General features: G+C 43.5%; 1 protein-coding gene across 1 annotated transcript in view; it reads left to right on the top strand.

The window, feature by feature from the left end:
• Trpc3 (transient receptor potential cation channel subfamily C member 3) overlaps window positions 1–23,016 on the top strand; it is a 63,253-nt gene that overhangs the window by 5,312 nt on the left and 34,925 nt on the right. The window contains exons 2-3 of the mRNA XM_055626185.1: window positions 12,192–12,963; window positions 20,618–20,806. Of these exons, the coding sequence (XP_055482160.1) occupies window positions 12,192–12,963; window positions 20,618–20,806 (961 nt within the window). The remainder of the gene's footprint in view (window positions 1–12,191; window positions 12,964–20,617; window positions 20,807–23,016) is intronic.

Raw genomic sequence — 23,016 nt, 5'->3', positions numbered from 1 at the left:
GTTACTGTTGTAGGCGTGGGCAGGAATTCTTGTTGGCTGATACCTGTTCTAGAATGCCCACATCTAGTGTCTGTTTCTGTGACTCCAGAGAGGCTGTGTTCTCTTTTACAGAAGAATGGAAGGCTTGTCATTTGATTGTGTCAGTTGGGGTTCAGGGTCTAGGGGAATACTTCTACCTACTCCTTATCTAGACTCCAGCAAGTTGCTCGTTTTAAGATGCAGCCTGATCTATGCTCGCTAGAACTTCCTTAACTTCCAGACCTCCTCTGCCGGTGGCAGCATGGCCAACTTGCTTCCTGCAGTGCTCTGTCTGGAACACCTGCTTTTCCTCTAAGTAATGAACTATTCTTTGACCTCTCTCACTACTGTCTTCATATATCTTGGCTCAGGATTACAAATTTCTCTTGTTTTTATGGGTTTTTTTATTCTTATACTTTGTTCTCTTGTCCACAGAGGATGGGGATAAGAAAGTCCTTTATTCCTTTGCTTGAAAACAAACATCCCTATGGTAGGGTTTTGTTCATTCACATACTGACAGTACTTTTAATAGCAGAACTGAGTGTGAAGAAGGAAGAACATTTACAGTCATGACTGATGATTTTAAGCAAGCAGGCAAACGGTTATTTTCACAGCGGTATAAGGCTCCCCCAAGCCGCCACCCCACTTCCACATTTAACAGATAAAGGGTATTCTGAAGAGTAATCTTGTGTTTGGGATGGAAGGACTGTCTCTTGTTTGCTTTCAAAAAGTAAGAAACGGAAGCTACAACTGTATATCTAATTCACAGCAGCCCCGGGTCATCTGAAATAATCCAGGCTGTGCTGTTTGTGCCGTGGCCTCCTTTAGTTAACACATTTTTCTCTTCCTCCAAGATATTTTAAAATAAATTTACTCCAGGGAAGAACAATATAGGAAAGTATTAATTAGTGGTAGCTCATTTACGAGATCCAATTAAGTCATTGCATCTCAGCTGCTGTGGCAGATCAACTTGAGAATGCTTGTGAGATTAAGTAGGAGGACCATGGCCAGGGCAAAGGAGAGAAGAGGCCCTCTCTAAATAAAAGTGACCCTGCTAAGAGTTGCTGACATCCCTTGCCTCAGCACCGCAGAGGTGTGGGGGGGGGGGGGGTCCCAATCCTACTTTGCCCATCCTTTGAGGATAAGGATGTTAGGGATTTTTCATTCCTGTGATGGGACAGCAAGTGTTTCATTCTCTCCTCTCTACATGAAAGTTATCCTCAGCCGCTGAGCTTTCCCTGTCTACGATATCCCATAAACCATAACCCCGGCTTACAGTTACACAATAAAACACTGAAGGGGAATGTGGAGGGGGATGGGAAGAAACTGTTGGCAGAACTCCTGTACAGTTGGCAGGAAGAAGCCAGGCCATCCTGGCTCTTCCCGGAGCATACTTACCTTGCATGGGGGAGGGGCCTGCATCTGGCTTCTCGGCCTACCTCAGACGGCCCTTCACGTATGACAGTGGTCCTCTAAGTCCAACAAGTGCCCAAGCAGAGCAACACCAGGGAGGCTGGCCTTCCACAGAAGGGCTGAGGTGTGGCCTGGGGTGGCTGACTTACACTTGGACAGAAGGGAAGCAGCAGTGACATTACGTGAATAATTAGGCTCTTATGGCACTCTGTCTTCAATTTAGCATTGAGATCAGGGATATTTCACTACAGTTGACTAGTTCGAAACTCTCCTATTAAGAAAAAAACTACATGGAGACTGAGCTGCCAATCGGCCACAGCTGAGCAGGGGGCTTAGGTCCTCTCCATGCATGGTCCTCCATTGGTACATCAAACTCTGCAGGGCTGATCTTTTAGTTTTGTTGGGCTCTTTCTGGGACTCCTGTCCCCTCCATGTCACTCTATTCCCACCCCTCTCTTCCTCCATAAGACTCCCTGCAGCCTTACCATGCCACGGAGGCAGAGGATCCAGGGAGTCCTGATGAGACTTGATAAGCTATGGGCAATTGGCAATTCTGGAGAGCTCCTTCTTTCAGTGGAGTGGGAAGAGGACAGGGGGAAAAGAGAGGAAGGGTGGGACCGGGGGATTTGGAGGAGGGGGCTTCAATCAGAATATATAATGAATAAATTGTGAAGAAAAAAATAAAAATCTATAAAGAAAAAAAACTAAGCTTGGCATAGTGACTTATACCTGTATTCCACCATTCAGGGGGTTGAGGCAGGAGAATCAGTATGAGTTTGAAGCGAGGTTGTGTGGGAAATACCATGTCTCAAAAACAAAACAAACAAACAAACAAATGCATAAACAGAAGCTATAGAGAGCCTCCTCTCCTGGCCTTGGCATTCGAATGTTAAGCCCTAAGATATATTTCATACGAGAGGGTTTTCAATGGTTTTAAGATACCCTCACATGTGCAACCTGTTAAGAAAAGACCTCTCTGACTTTTTCCTCAAGTTTTGCATCTCTAGATATATTTTGTCAAATAAAGATGGTGATTTGAGTTATCTGAAAAAAACACAGATTGCAGGATTAATGAGGTAGAGCGGACATCTAAAAATGCCGGGCTTTGGGCTTTGAACAAGGATGTTCATGAGAGAATGCCAGGTCTCTCTGCTTGTAGTAAAGGAAGGGTCTAGGCATGCAGAATTAATTGGTAATGACTGATATTTAAGAATCCAAATATGAGATTCTCTTGAGTCAATAGATTTTTCTCATTTGAGTTCATTTTTTCTCTATTCCTATTCCATTATATACTGAATTCATATGATTTTTTCTTTTTTATTTCTAGTCTTCTGGAGTGATAAAAATCAGTCTCAAATGGTGTCATGAAAATGAGTTTATTTTATAAGAAAGTCTGAATTATTAATTAATCATTAGAAATTATTAATCTCATGATGTATCCCCTATTTGGTCTCAGATTTTTCTAGTAAACAAACTATATAAGATCAAAATCAAAAGGCATTTAATTTAGCAAATACTTCTGGGCTGGGTGTAACTAGGGATCAAATGTAATTCAGCAGAAATCTGTAATGGAAAATGTGGTTGAAAGTAGATGCTTATATTACCTTAATGAGTGATTATTGATTTTTATCAATGCATTCATTATGTTCTTTATATTGAAAAGTTTCCATTATTTGTACATACTGTCATATGTGACTAAGGGTATTGTTTGATGTGAGGGGAAATTGTCTGCTCCTTGAGTCCCCAGACGTAGCAATAAGCATTGGTGGTGTGAGAGCCAGGCGTATGGGCAAAGGGGCAGCCTGTGCTCCGAGGAGAGTTACTGAATCCTTGAGACAGCTGTGAAAATAGGCAAACACACAGTGTTACCAAAGTTGGTTTAATGGCGTCAGGCACAGATGCATTCCAGGAAGCACAAATCTGTACATTCTAGAAGCTGTTGGCCTGATGCTTTCTTGAGCATTCACACTTTTGTTTTTTAAGATTTATTTAATCTTACATACGAGTGCTCTATCTACATGCGCACTTGCAGGCTAGAAGAGGGCATCAAGCCACATCACACATGGTGTGAGCCACCATGTGTTTGCCGGGAATTGAACTCAGAACCTCTTGAAGAGCAGACAGAGCTTTTAAACACTGGGCCACTTCTCCAGCCCGAGCATACACATTTAAGAAGTATCCCCAAGAGTCAGGCAGGAAATGGCTGGAGTTTCCCCTTCTGTTCGTTTCCAGTGGGCTTTGGAGGGAAGAGCAAACCACTCAGGTTCTTTTCGCTTTGTCTGGTTTTAGCTGGTAAGAATCTGGATAAACAGCAACATGCTTTTAGAAGATGAAGGGAAAGTGATAGTAGGAGACCTGAGCTTTCTCCCTCTAATATCCAATCGCTCCTTGTCCCTTTTAGTTACCACACATCTAACAGGCTTATTATACATCACTAATTCTGAATGTGGGCCGGATATGGTGGTATTTACACCTTTAATGCCAGCACTTGGGAGATCAAGACCAGCCTGGTCTATATAGCGAGCTGTAGGCCAGCCAGGGTTATACAGTGAGACCATGTCATTTTTTTATTTATTTTTTTTTTTATGTAATTCAGACCAGGAGAAGCTTGGGGACCCAACTATTTTCCTGGTCTGGTAAGTGTGGAAATCTCTACACCTTAATTTTGTAACATGGAAATCTTTTTTTTTTTTTGTAACATTCATGTGTTTATTGGTGTGGGTGCCTACGGAGGCCAGAAAACAACTTGCTGGAGTCAGTGGTTCTCTTCTTTCACTGCGTGGGACCAGACACTCAAACTTGTCAACTTGCCAGCAAGCACCTTTATCTGCTAAGCCATCTCTCCAGCCCTACGTGGGAATCTTTGGAGATGAAGGCTAAACCCTCTTCTCTGTTACATGAAGAACCTTCTACTGCTGGTTTGGTTGTTATGGTGATGATGGGCTGTGACATCCAATGGGTGTAGGCACTTGAGGCAGTGCTGATGCACTTTGGAGTTGCAGAAGTTCAGAGTAGCTCTGGTGCCCTTCTTTTCTTCCATGACCGCGTACATTAAGAGATGCAAGTCTTGAGCTGTTTGACGGATCCTTCTCTTCCTCATAGTCACCTGTTGTGTAGGCATGCTGAAAAGATGATACATATTCTTACAGCGGCAGGTGCTGCTTGCTAGGACGACTACAAATTATCTGTCACTTGACATTCCATTGGTAATTTTTAGGTCCTTTGTCAGAGCCTGCAGCTTCCCACACCGCTGCCTGTAGTACCACAAGTAGCTTAGCGGCTGCTTCTTGTCCCAATGTGAGTGCTGGGGTTCATTTCACACCTGTGGCCTTTCTGCTCCTCACAACGTGAGTGGTGGGTTCTGGTCAGCTGGTTCAGCTTCTTTCTTCAGCACGGCAAAGTGACCCATCGAGACATTTTTCATGTTATTCTCATTGCCACGGCTATCACCAATAGTATCACTTTGTTGGTTTGCTTACTACATGGTCTGAGTAGTTGGTTAACCCTTTATCTCATTTTAATGTAGAATCTGGGGTGACAAATAATATTCGTTTGTCACCGAATGATTGTCTCAAGGAGCCAATCCGGAGAGCCATTTTAAAAGCTGTTCACAACTAGAGGGGGGATACAAAGTAAATAAAGTATAATTAAAAATAAAAAAAAGAGTTTTGTGAAGATGAATTTCCTAAGATTTACTCCACTTTGGAAATAAAAAAAAAATAAAAATAAAAAAATGTAAAAAAAAAAAAAGCTGTTCACTATAGAGTCAAAATTTTCTAACATAAAGTTAGCATATAATTTCATGATACTATTTTGCTTTTCAATTTGATATTTTTTTCTTGCTGGTATGTAACATACAGGGCATCTGAGAGAAGACCTCTGAGTTGTGATTTAACTCCCTACCTCCCTGGGACCTCTGGGACCTTACTTAGCATTCAGCAGCAGTAGCATCACCTAGCAAGTGTCTTAAATATTGTCTGGGCTGCTCTAGGCCTTGTAGAGGTGGCCTAAGAGCTTTAAGTGTCAAACCCACCCAAGAGCCTAACACAGGAGTGAAAAATCATGGAGAAAAAAAGTCATCTCAGCCTTGGGATTATCCATAGGACAGGTGCTCAGGCTCGTGTGACCAAGGGCTTCAAGCGCAGAAAGGATCAAAGTGCAGGAAGGCTCAACATTCCCAAATGAAAGAGTCTTATTGGTCACAGAAGCTTCGCTCTGTATCTTAAGACAGAGGTGAGCTGGACTGAGACAGGAAAAGGGATCTAAATTGACGAATGGCAGAATTAAGATATTCAGGCATGGAAATGACAACAGGAGGAACATTCCAGAAGCAAGCATTGCAGAGTCAAGAGATCGCTCAGCAGCTCAGATTAGCAGAGCCTTGCCTTGAGTCTTCAGTCGGCTGAATACGAGAGACAGTATAATCCAATATCCAATATGTGGTGTAAATTAGTTTTAAGGGTTTTGTTTTGTTTTGTTTTGTTTTGTTTGCTTACTAAACAGATACTTATTCAGTAAGTAAATTAAGCAATCAATAAATTAAGCAATTAAGTTAATTAAGCAATTAAACAGTTACATGAGCTGACAGGGAGAAAAGATCTGCTCTAAATACACAGGAATCTGGCCAACTAAGGCAGTGTCTTTCTGTACCCTGAGCCAGCATGTTAGGGATTTTACTTTCTGGGTCGGGAGACTCTCCGTCCAGTTTCCAAAGAGGTTCAACCCTGCGTGGCCCTTCTGCGCCCCATCATTGAGCATGCTTGGAGAGATGCTGGAAAGCTGGCCTCATTTAGCCATTTGATGCTATAGTGAAAATGTTCTTTGGATGATTTTCAATACTCCCAGGAAGCTATCCCTTCCCCTGCTCTTGTGTGAACACCAGGGGTGGGTTTTTGTGTCTCTGGGGGCCATGACCAGATATTCTTCGATAGATGAAAGCTATGTTTCCTCTGCTTTATTAGATAAAGTCTGTTCTCATACTGGTTTGGTTCTTATGGTGGCAATGGGCTGTGATGTCCTATATGCAGAAGCTGTTGTGAATTGATGAGAACCTCTGATACTTTTTTGTGTTTGGGATGTGTTCAGCACGCACTTGGCTATCTCTTGGCAGTGTAAGCAACTTAATCCTGTCCGCTTTGCCCGGTAAGGAAAAAGCGTTCCCTCTCTGTTGGATTACAGCTGCCGTCCCCAGTGTCCATAGCATCCTCCATCCCAGCACCAGTGGTCCGCCCACCCTTGGCGCAGCATCCTGGCTTTGATGCAGGCTCCCTGGCTCTCATCTCTCAGTGCACCCCACACGGGAGTCAGGAGTGCAAGGGAAAAGCTCCCGCTGTGTAGCACCTCTACTCAATCTGGGATGCAACACCCACCCATCCTGACCCTCCTGACTCCACATGTCACTTGTGATTCCTGTTATTCACTTCGTTCTTGTCTTTCCTGGGACAGAGAGCATCATGTCCTGCTGTAGAAAGTGAGAGAACTATCCTGTCCATATGATGAGATCATTCTGTGGTGAGGGTCCTTCAGAATGAAGGAATTGAACAGATTGAGCTAAGGAAACCTTCTCTTTCCCCAGATTCTTCTCATAAAATCCTACTTTTTCTTGTAAAACCCAGAATATTCACTTGATCTTCTGCATTGCACACCCAGTCTTCCGGAAGCAGGAAAGGTACTCACCCAACAAGGGCAGGACCCTGTATTTGGAGCCACAAAATAAGAAAGTATCTTAACACGTCCTCAGATAATAGCCTTGATAGAGTAGAAGGAAGAGGGATTTTGTGTTTGCAGGGTGGAGAAGGATGGATTTGAGAGCAAAGTTGGATAGCCTGAGCGCGGAGCTGTGGACATTCCTTAAAGTTAGTTAGAGGGGTCTTGTCTCAGAAATATGTAATAGGGGACTGAAAAAAAAAAAAAACCGTGGCTTGATAGAGCAGTGTCGGAGACGAACAGCATTATGGGAGTGACTGTGGGTGTAAAGAGGATTGGGAGCCCCAGGAAACACCAAAGTATAGATTTCCACCCTCTCCCACACCTGCACTTTACTGGATGATGACCTTGGGAAGGTTTTTTAGGTCAATTTTCATATTCATGAGGCAGAGAAAACAAGTTTGCCTCATAGCATTGATAGGGGAATTAAATCTGATAGTGCCGCGCAAGCACAGCGGGCAGCTCAGGTGCTCACTGAGGCTGGCCTGCTTCCGACACCCTCTGCTGTAAAGCTGCTGTGATAGCCCAGTGGTGATTTGAGGAAGCCCTGGAGGGTGGCTCAGCTGAGGATGGGAAGACAGATCCAGCAAGAGAACATTCCTGAAGGGAAGCGTCAGGACTTTGTGACTGGTAGGATCAAATCCCTGCTACTTGACCCTCAAGTTTCCCAGCTTAAATGGGACTTGGAGATACGCAGTAGGCATGCTGGTTTGACTTGGGTATTTCCAAGTAACTGGATGGATAGTTGTATTGGGAACCTTAAGTCACATGGGGAGACAGGTAGCTTCATTTCCCAGACACTTCATTGCACAGAGCGCTTCTTCTCCTCAGATGTGTGATGTGCTCCAGGGATAATTATAAGTAAGAAATGACCTCGCTGTTCGGGAACCCGTGCAGCAGAGGCACTGAGGAGGTGTTTGCTAATGCGCTGCTTTCAGTTACTTTAGATAGTAACAACAACAAAAACCCTAAATCAATGTATGTCCCTTAGCCTTTGCTATTCAAACACATGATTTCGACTTTATTTTTATCAGGGCCAGTGTGACAAGTGCTGAAAAGCCCCATAACCCAGGGTCATTAATACAGAGTTGTTCTGTTGGTTTATGGTGCAAGCTCCCATATTTCAGTATACATATTAATTGCCAAGGGTGTTCAATTAAAATACATTTCCCAGGCAGGGCCCCACCCCTGGGAGATGTAGAATCAGTTCCTTTGTTTAAAAAAAGTAAAAGACTGGAATCTGCCTTTTAGCGCACGCTTCAGGTGGAACTCAGTCACAGTTGTAGAAACACTGTTAGAGAGTGCAGATGACGCCACGGAAAGTTATGACAGCTGGGGAGTGTTGCTTGCATGTTTGCCTCTGAGTAGAGTGGAGCAGATTCCCAATGGCTGTACAAAAACAGTTCCCAGAAGAACTGTTCATTGGCTTAACTGTTTGTACAAATACAAAGATTCCAAGAAGCATTCAAAAAAAAAAAGCTTTAAACAAATGTAAAATGTCTTATTCAATTTGGGCTGTGCCAATAAGGCCCTGGAGACTGTATCTTCAACAGAGATCTGTTTCCTGACTGTATTGGAGCCTGGAATTCTGAGGTCGGGGAGCTGACATGGTCAGGTTCTGGTGGGGTCTCTTATTGGCTTGCAAATAGACAGCTGCTTTCCCCATATGACCCCCTGTGGGTTCAGTGGCGGAACTGAGGAGAGAGTTCAGACCATAGTATTCAGATGCTCCGGCTGCCCACGTTAGCACCAGTGAAGGAGCCCAAACACAGCCTTGCAGAATTTGTACTTTCAGTCAGTACTGCTCCAGTGCTTTTGTGGGAAGTCCTTTCAGAGTGCCTTCGAAGAGCTGATGGGGTAGACTCAAAGGATGAGGGTCTGAAGCGGGATGGGGAGAGGGGAGCTTAGGAAAACACTCTGTTAGCATTGTCAGAGTTTGGCGTTTTCCTTTCCTATTTCAAGAGCCGGAAGTCGCATGTCAAGGACGTCTGACATTGGACTGTTTACCCACTGAGGCTTGCCCTCTGTGTCAGTCCTGATGAAGAAAGCCTGTCTCTGCTCTGCAGGAACAGTTCAAGGATTCTCCAGCTGTGAGGCACACGAAGTGTGCAGCGTTCACTCGCCTCTTTTATTTTCAAGTGATGATGTAAGGCTTTGTTTTGAGTTTGCTTTGACTGAGAGATCAGACCTCACACTTAAGTAGCTCTCGGGAGCTTTTAAAGAAAGCCTGGGGCTCACGAGGTTAACTTCTGCAGTACGGAACTTACATCAGTTACTGTTCTAGTCTATGAAGAGACACCATGACCAAGGCAATATCTGCAAAATAAAGTGTTTAAACAAAGCAAGTGGGGCCTTGCTTTCAGAGGGTTAGTCCATGGTGGGGAACGTGAAGAGTTGTATGCATAGTTTAAAATTGACAAGTATTTGTATTTTAACTGTTATTGACAATTACCTTAAGATATGGGTATCTTTGGTCACCATCACAGTATAGCCTGTTTGCAGCTAAGGAAGCAGAGTATAGGGGTGTGGTATGTAGGCTGGTGAGGGAGACAAAGGAAGGGCTCAAGGCTGGTAGATGGGCACAAAGCAGAAAGCAGAGTTTATTCACTGAAAAGTACAGAAGAGAATTCAAACTCTAATAAATAAATAAATAAGTCTAATAAAGACTTCAGGAAAATCTTATATTACTGAAGATGATTTATTGGCATTAATGATATTCATTTCAGTGGGGCAATATTCTTACTGTTAAGTTATAGGCTGAGCTTTGAATGGTTAGAATTTCCACGATGTTTAAAAGATCTTGTTTTTGCCATTGGTGATTTGTTGATATTATCTAAGACTAACAGAATATATAATCAGAATATGTCTACAGAACTCCAACTTATATTCATATGGGTTATATTTTGGGAAATGAATTCTGTTGAAGTATCACATCTTAATGAACAAGATTTTTAATTTAATGTCTTGCCTACAAAGAATTATAAATTATAAGGTTATAAAGAACCTCACAATTTTTTTCTTTTTTGCAAGAGATTGATTTGAGAATACTAGAAAATGACTATTTCATAAATTTTCTCTGGCATTTCTTAGTATTGTTGTGCTCTTTTGCTCTCTTTATTTTTTTAAACAGTATGTCTCTTAATCATGCTGCAGCTGAGGCTGTTCTAGAGCTCACTATATAGTCCAAGTTGGCCCTGAATCCGTAGTCACCTGCCTTAGCCTCCCAAGTACAGGGATTGTAGGCATGAGCAACCATGCCTAGCTAATATTTAAAACATTTTTAAATGTTCTTCGGTCCCACATCCCAGAGCTGCAGGGAAACCGCAGCTGGGAATATCTTGCCTTGTTCTCTCAAGTGCAATTGTTGCTTTCTTACACCAGACAGGTAGTTGAAGTGAAATGTCCCAGAAGCCCGCTCCGCACTGGGGCACACTAACGCCTTTACTGGGCACCTCTGTTTTCCCCACCCCTGGAAAGTCTGCCTCTTCTTAGCTTTGAAGCTGTCCAGGGCTTGTGTCTTCCTCTCTGCGTCTGGAGCCTACAGAGCTGAGATCTGGGTGCCGGCACCCCCACTTTCTCTTCTGGAGAAGCTCCCTAACTAGCCAGGCTCCCAGGAGGCTGCTATTTTGTCTCATGCATTTCAAACCCTGGCTCTGTGAGTACACTTTTCAGTGGTAGATGTTTCTGAAACGTATTTGACAGAATTAAAGCAACTGCTTTCCTGGCCATTCACTTTTAAGTTTGGTTTATTTGCTTCAAAAGTCAGTAATATGGAAAAAAGCTTGACCAATACCTTTTGATATAGGTCATACCAAGAGAAATTTTACAGATTTTTTTTTTAAAGAAAGTTATTTGAAAAAAAAAAAAACCCTCTTGGAACTGGATAAAGGTAAAGATAAAGATTTTATAATATTTGTACAAAATTTGGCTACTAAACTGTATAAATCACTGAGCTGTTCCAGATAACCACAATGTTAAAATTATATCATTTATTTTGCAATGCTTTTCAAAGACTCAGAACACTTGCAAAAGCTTTTATTTATAAACTCATTCAAAATCTGGAACTTTTCACTTTATTTACTGTTTTTGCAGTACTGGGGGTTGAAACTAGGGCCTCGCGCTTGCTAGACAACGTGTTACAGATCAGTTTTCCCTGACTGGCCTGGAACTTTAAAGTCCTCCTGCTTTAGAGTTCCCCAGTAGCTGAGACTGTAGGTCTGTGCCATGAGCCTGGCATTATTCATTATTCATTATTTGTGTGTGTGTGTGTGTGTGTGTGTGTGTGTGTGTGTGTGTGTGTGTGTGTTTAACCAGGGAGGGGTAAGTGCATGAAATTCATTTTGTTATTTTTCCACCTGAAGGCAGAATGAACTGGACCTGCAATTGGGAGGGCCAAGGGCTCTTCCCTGGCAGCCAGTGCTGGGTGAGGGATAGTTGTGGTGGTTGGTCGCACCAATTTACCTGGACATTCCCAGCACCCTCTGGGCTGTAACTTCTCGTTTTACCCAGACTCGTGAAAATGAAGACGTGACCTGAAGTTGCTTCACACATCAGCTCATGGCACAGCCTTGCTGCAGTTAGATCTCAGCCGGTGTGGCTGGTGGCAGGATTTCAGGCCGCGCTGTTCTGGTGATAGGAGCGGACCTGCAGCCGCGTTCACAAAGTAACACTAGCGCTCTTTAATACCTGGGTAAAAATCCTTCTTGCTCAAAAGGCAAACGTGTAATTTCGGTAATTAAACAACCCTTATTATAATGAGAGTTATTTTCAATAAAGTAAATCTAGATTGATGCTTGGGTTTTATATTTGGTAAATTTTGTCTGGATTGTTGCAAAAATGAATCCTATTGTTAATTTATCCATTGATGGGGGAACGCTTCCCCGTAAGAAGTCAAAGCTAATGCTTGCGAGGTGGCCCTCAGCCTGAACACTGAGTGGGTAGTGTTGGTTTAGAACATGCAATCACCTGAGATGGTTATTCTGTCTGCTGGGTCTGCTGGGGGAGAAAGCTATCGGCTTCCAAGTCCCACGTTGTCTTATCGCCCCATTGTCCAGGTCCTCGGAGGGCAGCCCGTCCAGGTGGCGCACAGCAGGGATGCGTGACAAGGGCCGGCGCCAGGCGGTCCGCGGCCCAGCCTTCATGTTCGGCGCTCGTGGACCCAGCCTCACGGCAGAGGAGGAGCGCTTCCTGGACGCTGCGGAGTACGGCAACATCCCTGTGGTGCGCAAGATGCTGGAGGAGTCACGCACCCTCAATGTCAACTGTGTGGACTACATGGGCCAGAACGCGCTGCAGCTGGCCGTGGGCAATGAGCATCTGGAGGTGACTGAGCTGCTGCTGAAGAAGGAGAACCTGGCGCGTATCGGTGACGCGCTGCTGCTGGCCATCAGCAAGGGCTACGTGCGCATCGTGGAGGCCATCCTCGGACACCCAGGCTTTGCCGCCAGCCGGCGCCTGACGCTCAGCCCTTGCGAGCAGGAACTGCGGGATGATGACTTCTATGCTTACGACGAGGATGGCACGCGCTTCTCGCCTGACATCACGCCCATCATCCTGGCGGCGCACTGCCATAAGTACGAGGTGGTGCACCTGCTCCTACTCAAGGGTGCACGCATCGAGAGGCCGCACGACTACTTCTGTCGCTGCGCCGAATGTGCCGAGAAGCAACGGCTTGATGCCTTCAGCCACTCGAGGTCTAGGATCAACGCCTACAAGGGACTGGCCAGCCCAGCATACTTGTCGCTGTCCAGCGAGGACCCAGTGCTCACAGCCCTGGAACTCAGCAACGAGCTGGCCAAGCTGGCCAACATAGAGAAGGAGTTCAAGGTAGGCCTGTGGAAGGCCCCTAACCTGCTTGCTAGGGTCAATTCTGCCCGGTGTTTGATGCTCTGTTGGGATTTTGTTTCTCTGTTTTGAGATAGAGCCTCACTTCACAGCTCAGGCTGGCCTAAAATTCCCAAATGTTGGGTTTATATATGCTACCCTGTCCAGCTTCTCTCTGGTTTAGATTGGGTCCTAGGGTGCCCTCAAACCTCAAATCCCTTAATAGGCAGGAACTCAGAGCAATTCCCCTGCTTCAGCTTCTCAAGTGCCTAAGATCACAGATATGTTCCATCATGACTTGCCTTGCTGTGCATTAAAGGAGCTGCTGTAATTTTTTTCTCCTCTTAGACTCACATTGGAGACATATAACACAGTATTAAAGAGCAGTCGTCAGGCTAAGTATTAAACCCCGCAGGGTCTGTGTCCTCTTTTGCTAAAATGGGGATTGGACGAGTCTGTCTCCTTTCTAGATTCTCTCTGTTCTGTTGCCTGGTGTTGCCCAGCCCTGACAGGTTTACTTTTCACCCTGAGCTGTGTGTCTCAAAAGGCTGCCCAGCATCCCAGTGAGGTGGGGCTCCTCTTTCTCTTCCCGGATGGAGTGGTTGTCTCTTTGAAGTTCTGTTTATATATTTTTAGATGTAGCTGTGTCCAGCTTGTGCTTCATAGGCTGTGTGTGTCCCAGGGTAGCTATGACTTCTACTCAGCACATTTGTGGATGACAGTGTCACACGGCAAAGCCAAAACTGGACACCCATACCAGAATCAAAATTCAAAAAGCAAATACGGAATACTATTGGAGCTATGTTGTTAATGTCGAATCATTAATGGGACACTTGGAGTTCCATAGACATTTAGAGTGGTGACGTGTGACTTCTGGATCAACCCAGAAACACAAAGACAGCAAAGTGGTTTGTTCGTCAGAGGGATTTTCAGCTTTAATAGCTTTTTTTAATGTGACTTTTTTTTAATGTCAATCACTATTATTTTATGAATAATATAATATAATAATATTATAATATAATATAATTATAATATAATAATATAATATAATAATAATATAATTATAATATAATAATATTATTATTTTATGAAAATGCTGTATTAGTGATGGACCGTTTTAAATTTTTATTCCATTGGCATCCCCTCCTGTGAGTTTTAAGTGGTCCTAGCCTTAACTCCAGGGAAAAGTGGGTCCTTGGCTGTTAGGTAAAACTCTATGAGCACTCTTCAGCAGATTTCCACTCTTCTGTTTTCTACATAAGGAGGTGGTTGTGAGCTCTAGTCCCTGGCACCAGACAGGATGCTCTGTAAATCTTTTTAGCATAACAAAGGGTGATAGCATCAAGATGAGTTGTTATTCTCCTTCACATCTTAATACAGGTTTTCATGGGTAAGTGAGTTTTTTTAATTTTCAAGTGCAATTGGCAATATAATTCAAGCAAAGGAAAATCTGCTTTCTCTGGGGTTTCAAGAAAATGGTACAAATTAGTTTGCCCGCTTTGATCCACAACAACCCGCCTCCCCCCGGTGTTTGTCAGCGCGCACTGTGTCTTGGTGGAGCTCTGGCCTCAGTATAACAATCTTGTTAACCTATTCATGCTTTCATTATGATATAAAACGGCCCATTTTATTGTGAAAAACAAATTGGGGAAATGTGGGAAAATCAAAGAATAAAATAAGTCTCGCTTGATATATACTCCCTATGAGGTCATCCATTCTGTACTACTGGAAAAGAGTTATTTCCTCGAGGTCAAGATGAAATTTGTTTTTATTTCATAGTTGAGTTTTTAAGACAGGCTATCTCATGTAGCCTGAGATAGCCTTGAACTTGCTCTGTAGCTGAAGATAACCTTGAGCTTCTGATTCTTCCACCTTCAAGTGCTTGGCTTTCACACGTACACCACCACACCAGGCCTGAAAACCTTTTAGACGGAGCACAGGGAGGACAAATTTAAAGCTTTGAAGTTATCAGAAAGAGTAGAAAAAAATACTTTCAAACATCATCTCTTTATTTTTGAGATAGTCATACAAGCATAATTCTAAATTTATTTGACACTTCAAACATCACAGAAATCTGTTTTATGTACTTTGTTTGATTATATGTTGAAACTCTGCAAGAGAAGTTCCATAAAAGGGAATATTTTCTAAGATTATGTTTTAATAATTTACTAAAGATGGTGATGTTTGCAGTTCCACCCAGAGAAGTCTCCTCGGCAGAGTGATGGAAGGGAATTTGTTATTCATAGTTTCCCCCTGAAGCCAGCTAAATCCATATTAGTAATGCCTAGATTAGAATCTGCTTTACTCTGAGAACCTTCCGAAGGTGGGAAAATACCACAAGTGAAAAAAGCGAAAGGAGAAAGCGCACCTGAGTCTACAAGGCTAGACAGCCTGGCCAAGGATATGCCATCTGTGTCTCCATGTTCTCCGGTTCAGCTTACAGAGCAAGCTGGAGAGGGCAGAGCGCTGCCTGGGAGCCAGTCTCTGGAAACTCAGAGTCACTGCGCCTGACCGCGTGCCGTTTCTTTCCCATCCTTCGCCATCTCTGTTGGTCCTTTCTTATCCTATCTCTCCTTTGCCCTCTCATCTATCTGTCAGGGCTTTAGACAGTCAGAGCGCTAACCCAGCTCCCCTGTTCTCTGACAGGACAGGACAACCAAAGCCAGTCACTGAGGAAAGCAGGTAACCTAATTTGCCCTGTTCTGTGCTGTTCACTACCTTTCTCCCCGGAGGGGTTTTCAGCTCAGAGCCCTGGCCTGAAAATGAAGAAACAGGCAATGTGCTGCTCCCTGGTGAAACACAGGGGATGTTTTCCCCTCTCGGACACCTATTCCTAGCCTCTCATTGATGACCTGGAATACACACTCTCTCACCCTCTGCACACTTCCCACAGTCCTTGGGGAATACAGAGAACGTGTGAAGGTCATTGTCTCAGGAGACTGAGCATTTGAGGTCATAGATTTAGATGAATTGATAGAGGACAGCCCAGTGACATGTTATTAAAGAAACAGTTTGGATGCGCAAGTGATGTCTGCAGCTGTTCAGAGAAGTGAGGACTTGGGTTTAATCATCAATGGCAAGGAAACCAATTGTTTACTAAGATACAGGAAAACAAATTGAAATTTCCAGATTCTAATTGAGCTGGTGGTGTACATTTTTGGTTTAAATAAATAGATAGATAAATAAGTAAAACAGCAAGAGACTATCTGCCTCCCCCGTGCTTCAGTTTTTCTTTCAAAGTAGAAAGCAGTTTCAGATCTGTCATGGTAGAGCTAGAAGGAAAAAAGAAAATGGGCATGACCCAAGGTTAGACAGCCTTTTACATCAGGAAGAGACTCTGGGAATGGTCCAGTCCTACAGACCTCTCGTATCACAAGTGGGAAATGTCACAGGGTCAATGTCACAGTGACTAAACTAGACCTGAGCATCTGGGACCCTTGTCCCAGGTTTCATTTTATTGAAGGGTTACTTATGTTTACTTCATGTGTATGAGTGTTTTGCCTGTTCACGCATGTGTGTGCACCATGTGTGTACCCGGTGCCTTCGGAGGCTGGAGGAAGGTGTAAGCTTGTCCGCTGGTATGCTAAGCTTCAATGGAAGTGCTGGGAACCGGACTCAGGCTCCCTGGAAGAGCCAGTGCTCTAAGCCACTGAGCCATCTCTTCAGCCCCAGCGATGGGCTTTATGTCCAAAATAACATACCTTCCAACACAGAAGCACTCCTAAGCCTCCTAACTTGGACTAAACATGCTCTCAGCATTTAGTCCTCTCAGGACAAAAAGAAGGGAGGATTCCACTTACCAGGGAGGTTGAGGAAATCTCAAAAGATTCCACAGCTGGCATATGATAGAAGCCTTGCTTGAGCCCAGGACGGCAGGGCCCTGTGACTGTTGGTAAAGAGGCCTGGCAGCTGCATGTTCGCTTGGCGTTGAATGTCAGTTCCTCCTTCACATAAAAAGTGGAAATGGAGATTAAGCCAGACATGTTAGCAGGAGTGTGAGAGGCTGTGGTGCACCTGGAATTCATTGCTCTGCCTCCAGTGTAACAGGTCCTTGGAGTTTTGAATTTCTGCTCTGGTCACCTATTGACTTTGAATAGAGGGCCCTTGAGCTGGGAAAGTACCATGAAGACGATTCTGCAGAACTAGATTGAGGGCAGCTTGGTGTCTCTGTTTGATCTGAGTTGTGAAGCCGTAAGAGGCAGGGAGGGGCTCAGGGTGCACAGGCACACAATGCAGACTTTAGCAGGAGACGGAAGGGTGTGATTGGCCAGGGTTCTCCAGCTTTCCTTGAGCACTCCGGATAGATCAAAAAAGCCATGACTGGAGGGAGGGAATCACCATGGGCCAGGAGAAGTGGCTCATGCCTTTAGTTCCAGCTACTAAGGAGAATGAGACAAAAGGATCCCTTGAGCATCGAGCCAGGAGCCACCCTGGGCAACAGAGCGGCACCCCATGTTAAAAAAAAAAAAAAATCACCGTTATCTATTCCTATGGCTGTTTTTTTGTGCTTGGACAGCAGACACCTTCCAGCAGTAAATGGTTAACCTGTGCAAACAGACCATCATCCTCACTAGGATGATCACTGCGGTATTTTGTTTGTTCCTTTCCTGACTGATCTGTCGGGCCATGTGAAAAGTCACACAGATTTCTTTAAAGCTGAGCAGCTTCCAGGTTCTAATTTTAAGAGTTAATGAAACACTGCTGGCGTATCACTATAGATTTGCCTCAAAGCATGGGAAGTTCCTCTGACTTCTGACTGATAGAAAAATGGCCGGCCTCTGTCACACCAAATTTCACAGAACGCTCTGAACCAAAAAATAAAAAAATAAAAAAATAAATGACATGAGGAAATTTCATCTACAACACTGCGTTAAGAAAGGAGCTGTATATGGAAACATCATGGATTTAATACTTCTGTAAGCTATAATAAAGTATTGCATTAGCTTTCAGGAATGGAAGGTGGATGGATGGTAACTGACACACACAGTGCAGAGGCTGCACGTTTTATTAATAGTATCAGGTACATGGTACCAGCTTGAATGGAGACTGAGTCTTATTTGTTTCATCTGTTCCCTTATGAGGGAATAAGGATTAACTGTTCTTTGTCTAAGTTACTGATATCTGAAGTGGAAACTATTCCAGTCTGTGTAGCCTTTAAACATTCTCTCTCTTCTCGTTGTTTATTTTAATTGGTGGTGTGGTTTTTGCCTACCTTATCAAAGTATTTAAGGGAAGAAAATTGAAATTCCTCACGTCTTCCTTTAAAGCAGTGGTCCTCAGCCTTCCTAATGCTTCGATCCTCTAATACAGTTCCTCATGTTATGGTGACCCTCCCCCTCCAACCATAAAATTATTTTGTTGCTACTTTATAACTGTAATTTTGCTACTGTTATGAACTGTAATGTAAATATCTGATATGCAGCCTCCAAAGGGTTGCTACCCAGAGGTTGGGAGCCGCTGCATTAAAGTATGATGTCTTTTGAAGCCTAGAAATTTTTCTGTGTGAAGTGTCACTTTGAGACACAGTGTCTCAAAACACTTTAATATAAGGAATTTTATTCTCTTCAAGCGCATCAATTAAATTATTATGTGGCTAACTTTAAAATTGTTTTCAGCCAGGGTCTGGCTTCCAGACTAGCTTCCTGCCGTCTTCCTGCCTCAGCTTCTTAAATGTTGGAATTACAGAGTGTCTGGTTTAACTTTATAGGCTCAAATTTTAGCCAAAGTCATCAAGGTAGAAATGGGGTTTCTAAAAGTGAGGCCCTTCCCCAGGAGATGGTCAGTAGTACCTAAACTGGATCCAATGGGCTAAAAATAGAGCTCCATTGAGAAGGTAACAGGGAAGCTGCCAACAATCCATCACACCAAATAAATATGCAAATGAAGTTAAAGAGTCACAGATTATTTTTAGCCAAGTGTTAGTTCCGGTGGCCTGGAAACTTTTCTCTCAGGTATTGATAGTCTGTAACCTGGAGAATCCAATGCCGTATAATCAGCCATTTCTCTCCTTCCGTTTCTGCAAGGAAAGATAGTATGCCCTTCAGCCAACCCAAAAAGATGTCTTCCTATTGGGACACCCCTCCCCTTCAGTTATTAGCAGTCGTTTGCAAACTCTGACTTGTATTGAATTGCTGGGTTTCCTTAGGTTCTACCTCAGGGCAGGGCCTACGAACTGCATTTCTGACAGGTCCTGGGTGCCACTGATAATGCTGGTATTAGATCTGTGTTTGAGAAGCAATGTTTTCCACAAGCCATGGGTAAGAAACTGAGCACCATGGTTTTCAAATATGGTGGCTTGTCTGCATCAACCTGCTGCTTCAGAAAGTTTCTATTATAGAAGTGGCCCTGCTTTAGCTTCAAAGTAAATGTTTGTGTACAAAGAGATAAAACTTGTTTTGACTTTTGGTGTTCAGCATTGGTGTTTAGCCAGTGTCTCTTTTTTTCTTCGTAAAACAAACTTTTATGTAACAGAAGGGTCCTTTCTGGGTCTAGTTAATTGCCTATACAAAAGAGGAGGAAAATAGAGAGAGGGGGAAAGAAAAATAAAATGCAAAAGAGGACAAAATCCCAGTGTTCCAAATCAGCTTCCAAACCTGCAGCACATTGACAGAAACCCCCACTGTCCCTCACTGCCCTCTAGGCTGGGACCCTGGCATTTCCGCAGAGGCCACAGACAACAGGAGCATTTATGGCATTAAATGTTCAGTTATACTGCCACTGTCTTTTAATATGAAACAGTGATTTGTGCATATGCCACATTTTTGTTGGCGCTAATATTCGTGTGTTTGTTTGTTTGTTTGTTTTTTGTTTTTTTGTTTTATGTTTTGAGATAGGGTCTTACACTGTAGCCTAGGCTGACCTCAGAGTTGCTACATAGCCCAGGCTTGCCTCAAACTCATGATAGTCCTTGTCCTGTGAGCTATCGTGCCTGACTTTTTTGGAGCAGTTTTGTTTTTATAAGCTGGTGTGATGGTACACAGGTGATCTCATAGTCCTAGGTAGGCAGAACTTAGAAGATTTCTAATTTAAGGCCAGTGTGGCTGCATGGTGAATTCCAGGCCAGTCTGGACTACAGTGAGGCCCTATCTAAAAAAAAAAAAAAAAAAAAAAAAAAAAAAAAAAAAAAAAAAAAAAAATTCCTCTACAAAATCTCAGAGCCAAATGCATACTAGACAAGCCTTGCACCACTGAGCTACAGCCCAGCTAAATTTGAAACTGATGATAATTGAACATATTATGGTATAGCACATAGTGTATTGATATAAGTATATATGGTTCAATCAAGCAAGTTAGCGTGTTGTGCCTTTGACTGATTCTTTCTCCCTTCTGGCCTCTGGCTAAGACCCTTTCCATTCTTCATTTCTGTGAGTTTGATTTTTAAAGATTCCACATACAAAGTGAGATGATGTCTATATAATTTTCAAGCTTTCGTACCACTGGGCACAAGGAAACTTAGTGAGGACAGGAAAATCCCACTGTATCTAACTTAGTGAGGATGAGAGAATCCACATCTGCCATAACCAGGCTGGTTATCTGGGATGGGGCTGCATCTTCCCATCCAGAGGCGAAGACACCTTTATCCACACATGCCCATCCCAAACACTTGCCACTGAATTAGAGAAATTCTTGGCGTTAAACAGCAAACCTCTCGTTTTAGAATGACTACAGGAAGCTCTCCATGCAGTGCAAAGACTTCGTGGTGGGCGTGCTGGACCTATGTCGGGACTCAGAAGAGGTGGAAGCCATTCTGAATGGGGATCTGGAGTCAGCGGAGCCCCTGGAGAGACACGGGCACAAAGCTTCACTGAGTCGTGTCAAACTCGCCATTAAGTATGAAGTCAAAAAGGTACGTGAGCCGCTCATCCCCAGACAGGAAGTGGTGGTGCTGCAAGCCAAAGGGGCACTTGGCAAACAGCCAAGAGGGGTGGAGCGTTGGAGGGAAGCGTCGAGGTAGAGTTAAATGTCCTTGGGTTCTGATCCTTCTCAAGTGTTACCCGTTAGAGGAGCCGGGACTCCTTGACATCGAGGATAAGCCTTCTCTACATTTCAATTTCCTTACGTAAGAGAACTCTATCTTTTATGTATCTTGGAGTTTAGTGTGATTGAAGTGGATAAGGATAAAGCAAGCACTCTGCAAACTGAATTTCAATGCCGTTAATGATAGCAGCGTGGTGGCACACATCTCTAATCCCAGCACTTGGGAAGTAGAGGCAGAGAAATCAGGAGTTCAAAGCCAGCCTCAGCTACTCAGCAAGTCAAACCAGAAATAAAGTCAGAAATAAAACAAAACAAAAATAAATAAATAAAATAATGATAATACTGCTGCTTTATGCATTGTAAGATACCAAAATATATGTTCTCTTATTGATCCTTACTGCCCAAGCCTGTTATTCATTTTACCTATAAACCAGGTAAGACAGATGCTAAGATACTATATAGAAGGAAACTGAGAGTTACCAAGCTTAAATGACATGTCTCATGGTGTAACATGGATACAGAGGTAGTCATGCCAGGGCCGTATATAAAGACACAATTATTTGCATTATGGTTACTGTGGAAAAACTTTTATGTGCTTTCATTCACTAACTTACACTGAGCTGTTAAATAATTCTTGAAAATTGTAGTTAAAATATTTCATATGGTGAAAAATCGCAGTTTCTGGAATTGGACAATATAAGTGCGTTATGTAACAGGGTGGAGCTGATAGGGGCTGGGGCAATGGCTCCGTGGTTAGCAGCATGCACCACTCTTCCGGGTGACCTGAGTGTGGTTCGTAACGACCATGTTGAGCGCATCATGCCTGCTTGTAACTCCAGCCCTAGGGGATTGCTGGATAATAGCCCTCACCTCCCACATACATGTACATAATTTTAAAATAAGACAAATCATTTTTTAGAAAAGGAAGAAGCTGAACAATGGAAAAGCAGCCGCTGATGTGAGGGGTGTGTCTAGAGTATGAGCCTGTCATCAGGGGACAGCCATGTCTTTTCCCATTTTCCTTTAGTGTGTTCTCATGCTTACACAGACAGGCAGTAGATCCAAGCTGTAAGGGCTCAAGTTCTGGTGTCACCGTGGGTTCTTGACTAGATGTGGACAGCACTGAAGCCCCGGGCTACTCTTCAGTGAAGTGGGAAAATAAGAGTTGTGTGACGATCCTGTGAGATAACGCGTGTGATTATCACAAGAAACTCTTTTTTGTGATGGTTCACTAAATGTTACCTCACAGCATTTCTGTGACAAGAATTTATATCAAGCAAGCTGAAGTACCAAAGACAATTCTGCGTTCCTTGTTGTAAGTCCCACCCCGAGCAGCTGACTGATTTCTCAGAAAATAATTTAGCAAACAATCCTTGGAAGCTCACAGAATCCCAAGGAAAGGCAAAGGGACAAGCTTACATAAAGCAAACATCCAGAAATCTTGCCTAGATCCAAGCCCAGGACTACCTGATAAGGGAGTATCGGGGGCCCAATTTTGGCTCTGTTGTGAGTGGCCAGTGCCGGCCACTGTCCTTGGCCAGCTGTCCTCAGACCTCTTGCAAATCAAACCTGTCATTTAACTCTTGCCAGTGGAACCTAAGCTAGCGTTTACATTCTAACACAAAGCAAGGGTGAGGAAAGATCTCTGTCCCACACCTAGGTATGAGCAGGAACACACACACACACACACACACACACACACATTTCCATCACAATACATAGAACTTTCAGGTGTAATATCCATGGGATTGGGGCCAGTCACTAATGACATGGAAAGATTTTCACCAGAAATTGAAATGAAACAACTTGTCAGGGAGCAGATCAGTTTTAAGATAATTAAACACCTCCTTGGAGCATTCTTCCTGTGAGGTTTTCCTTATGTTGAGGGCAAGATGATTTTGAACAAGATTGATGGCAAGCCATTTTTAGAAAAGTGTCCAGACAGAGTCACGCATCTTGCAATATGAATCTCTTTTCTCTGGCACCTGAGAGGAGAGAATTGATTTCAGTTGTCTCAGGCTTTTTATCATTTCATTGAAAGTGTCGTATTAGAAGTAGCTCATCTGCAACGGTGCTTCT

Source organism: Psammomys obesus, unplaced genomic scaffold (genome assembly GCF_907164565.1).
Source record: "Psammomys obesus unplaced genomic scaffold, mPsaObe1.curated_primary_1811, whole genome shotgun sequence".
NCBI lineage: Eukaryota > Metazoa > Chordata > Mammalia > Rodentia > Muridae > Psammomys > Psammomys obesus.
This window is presented reverse-complemented; position numbering and strand designations above follow the sequence as displayed.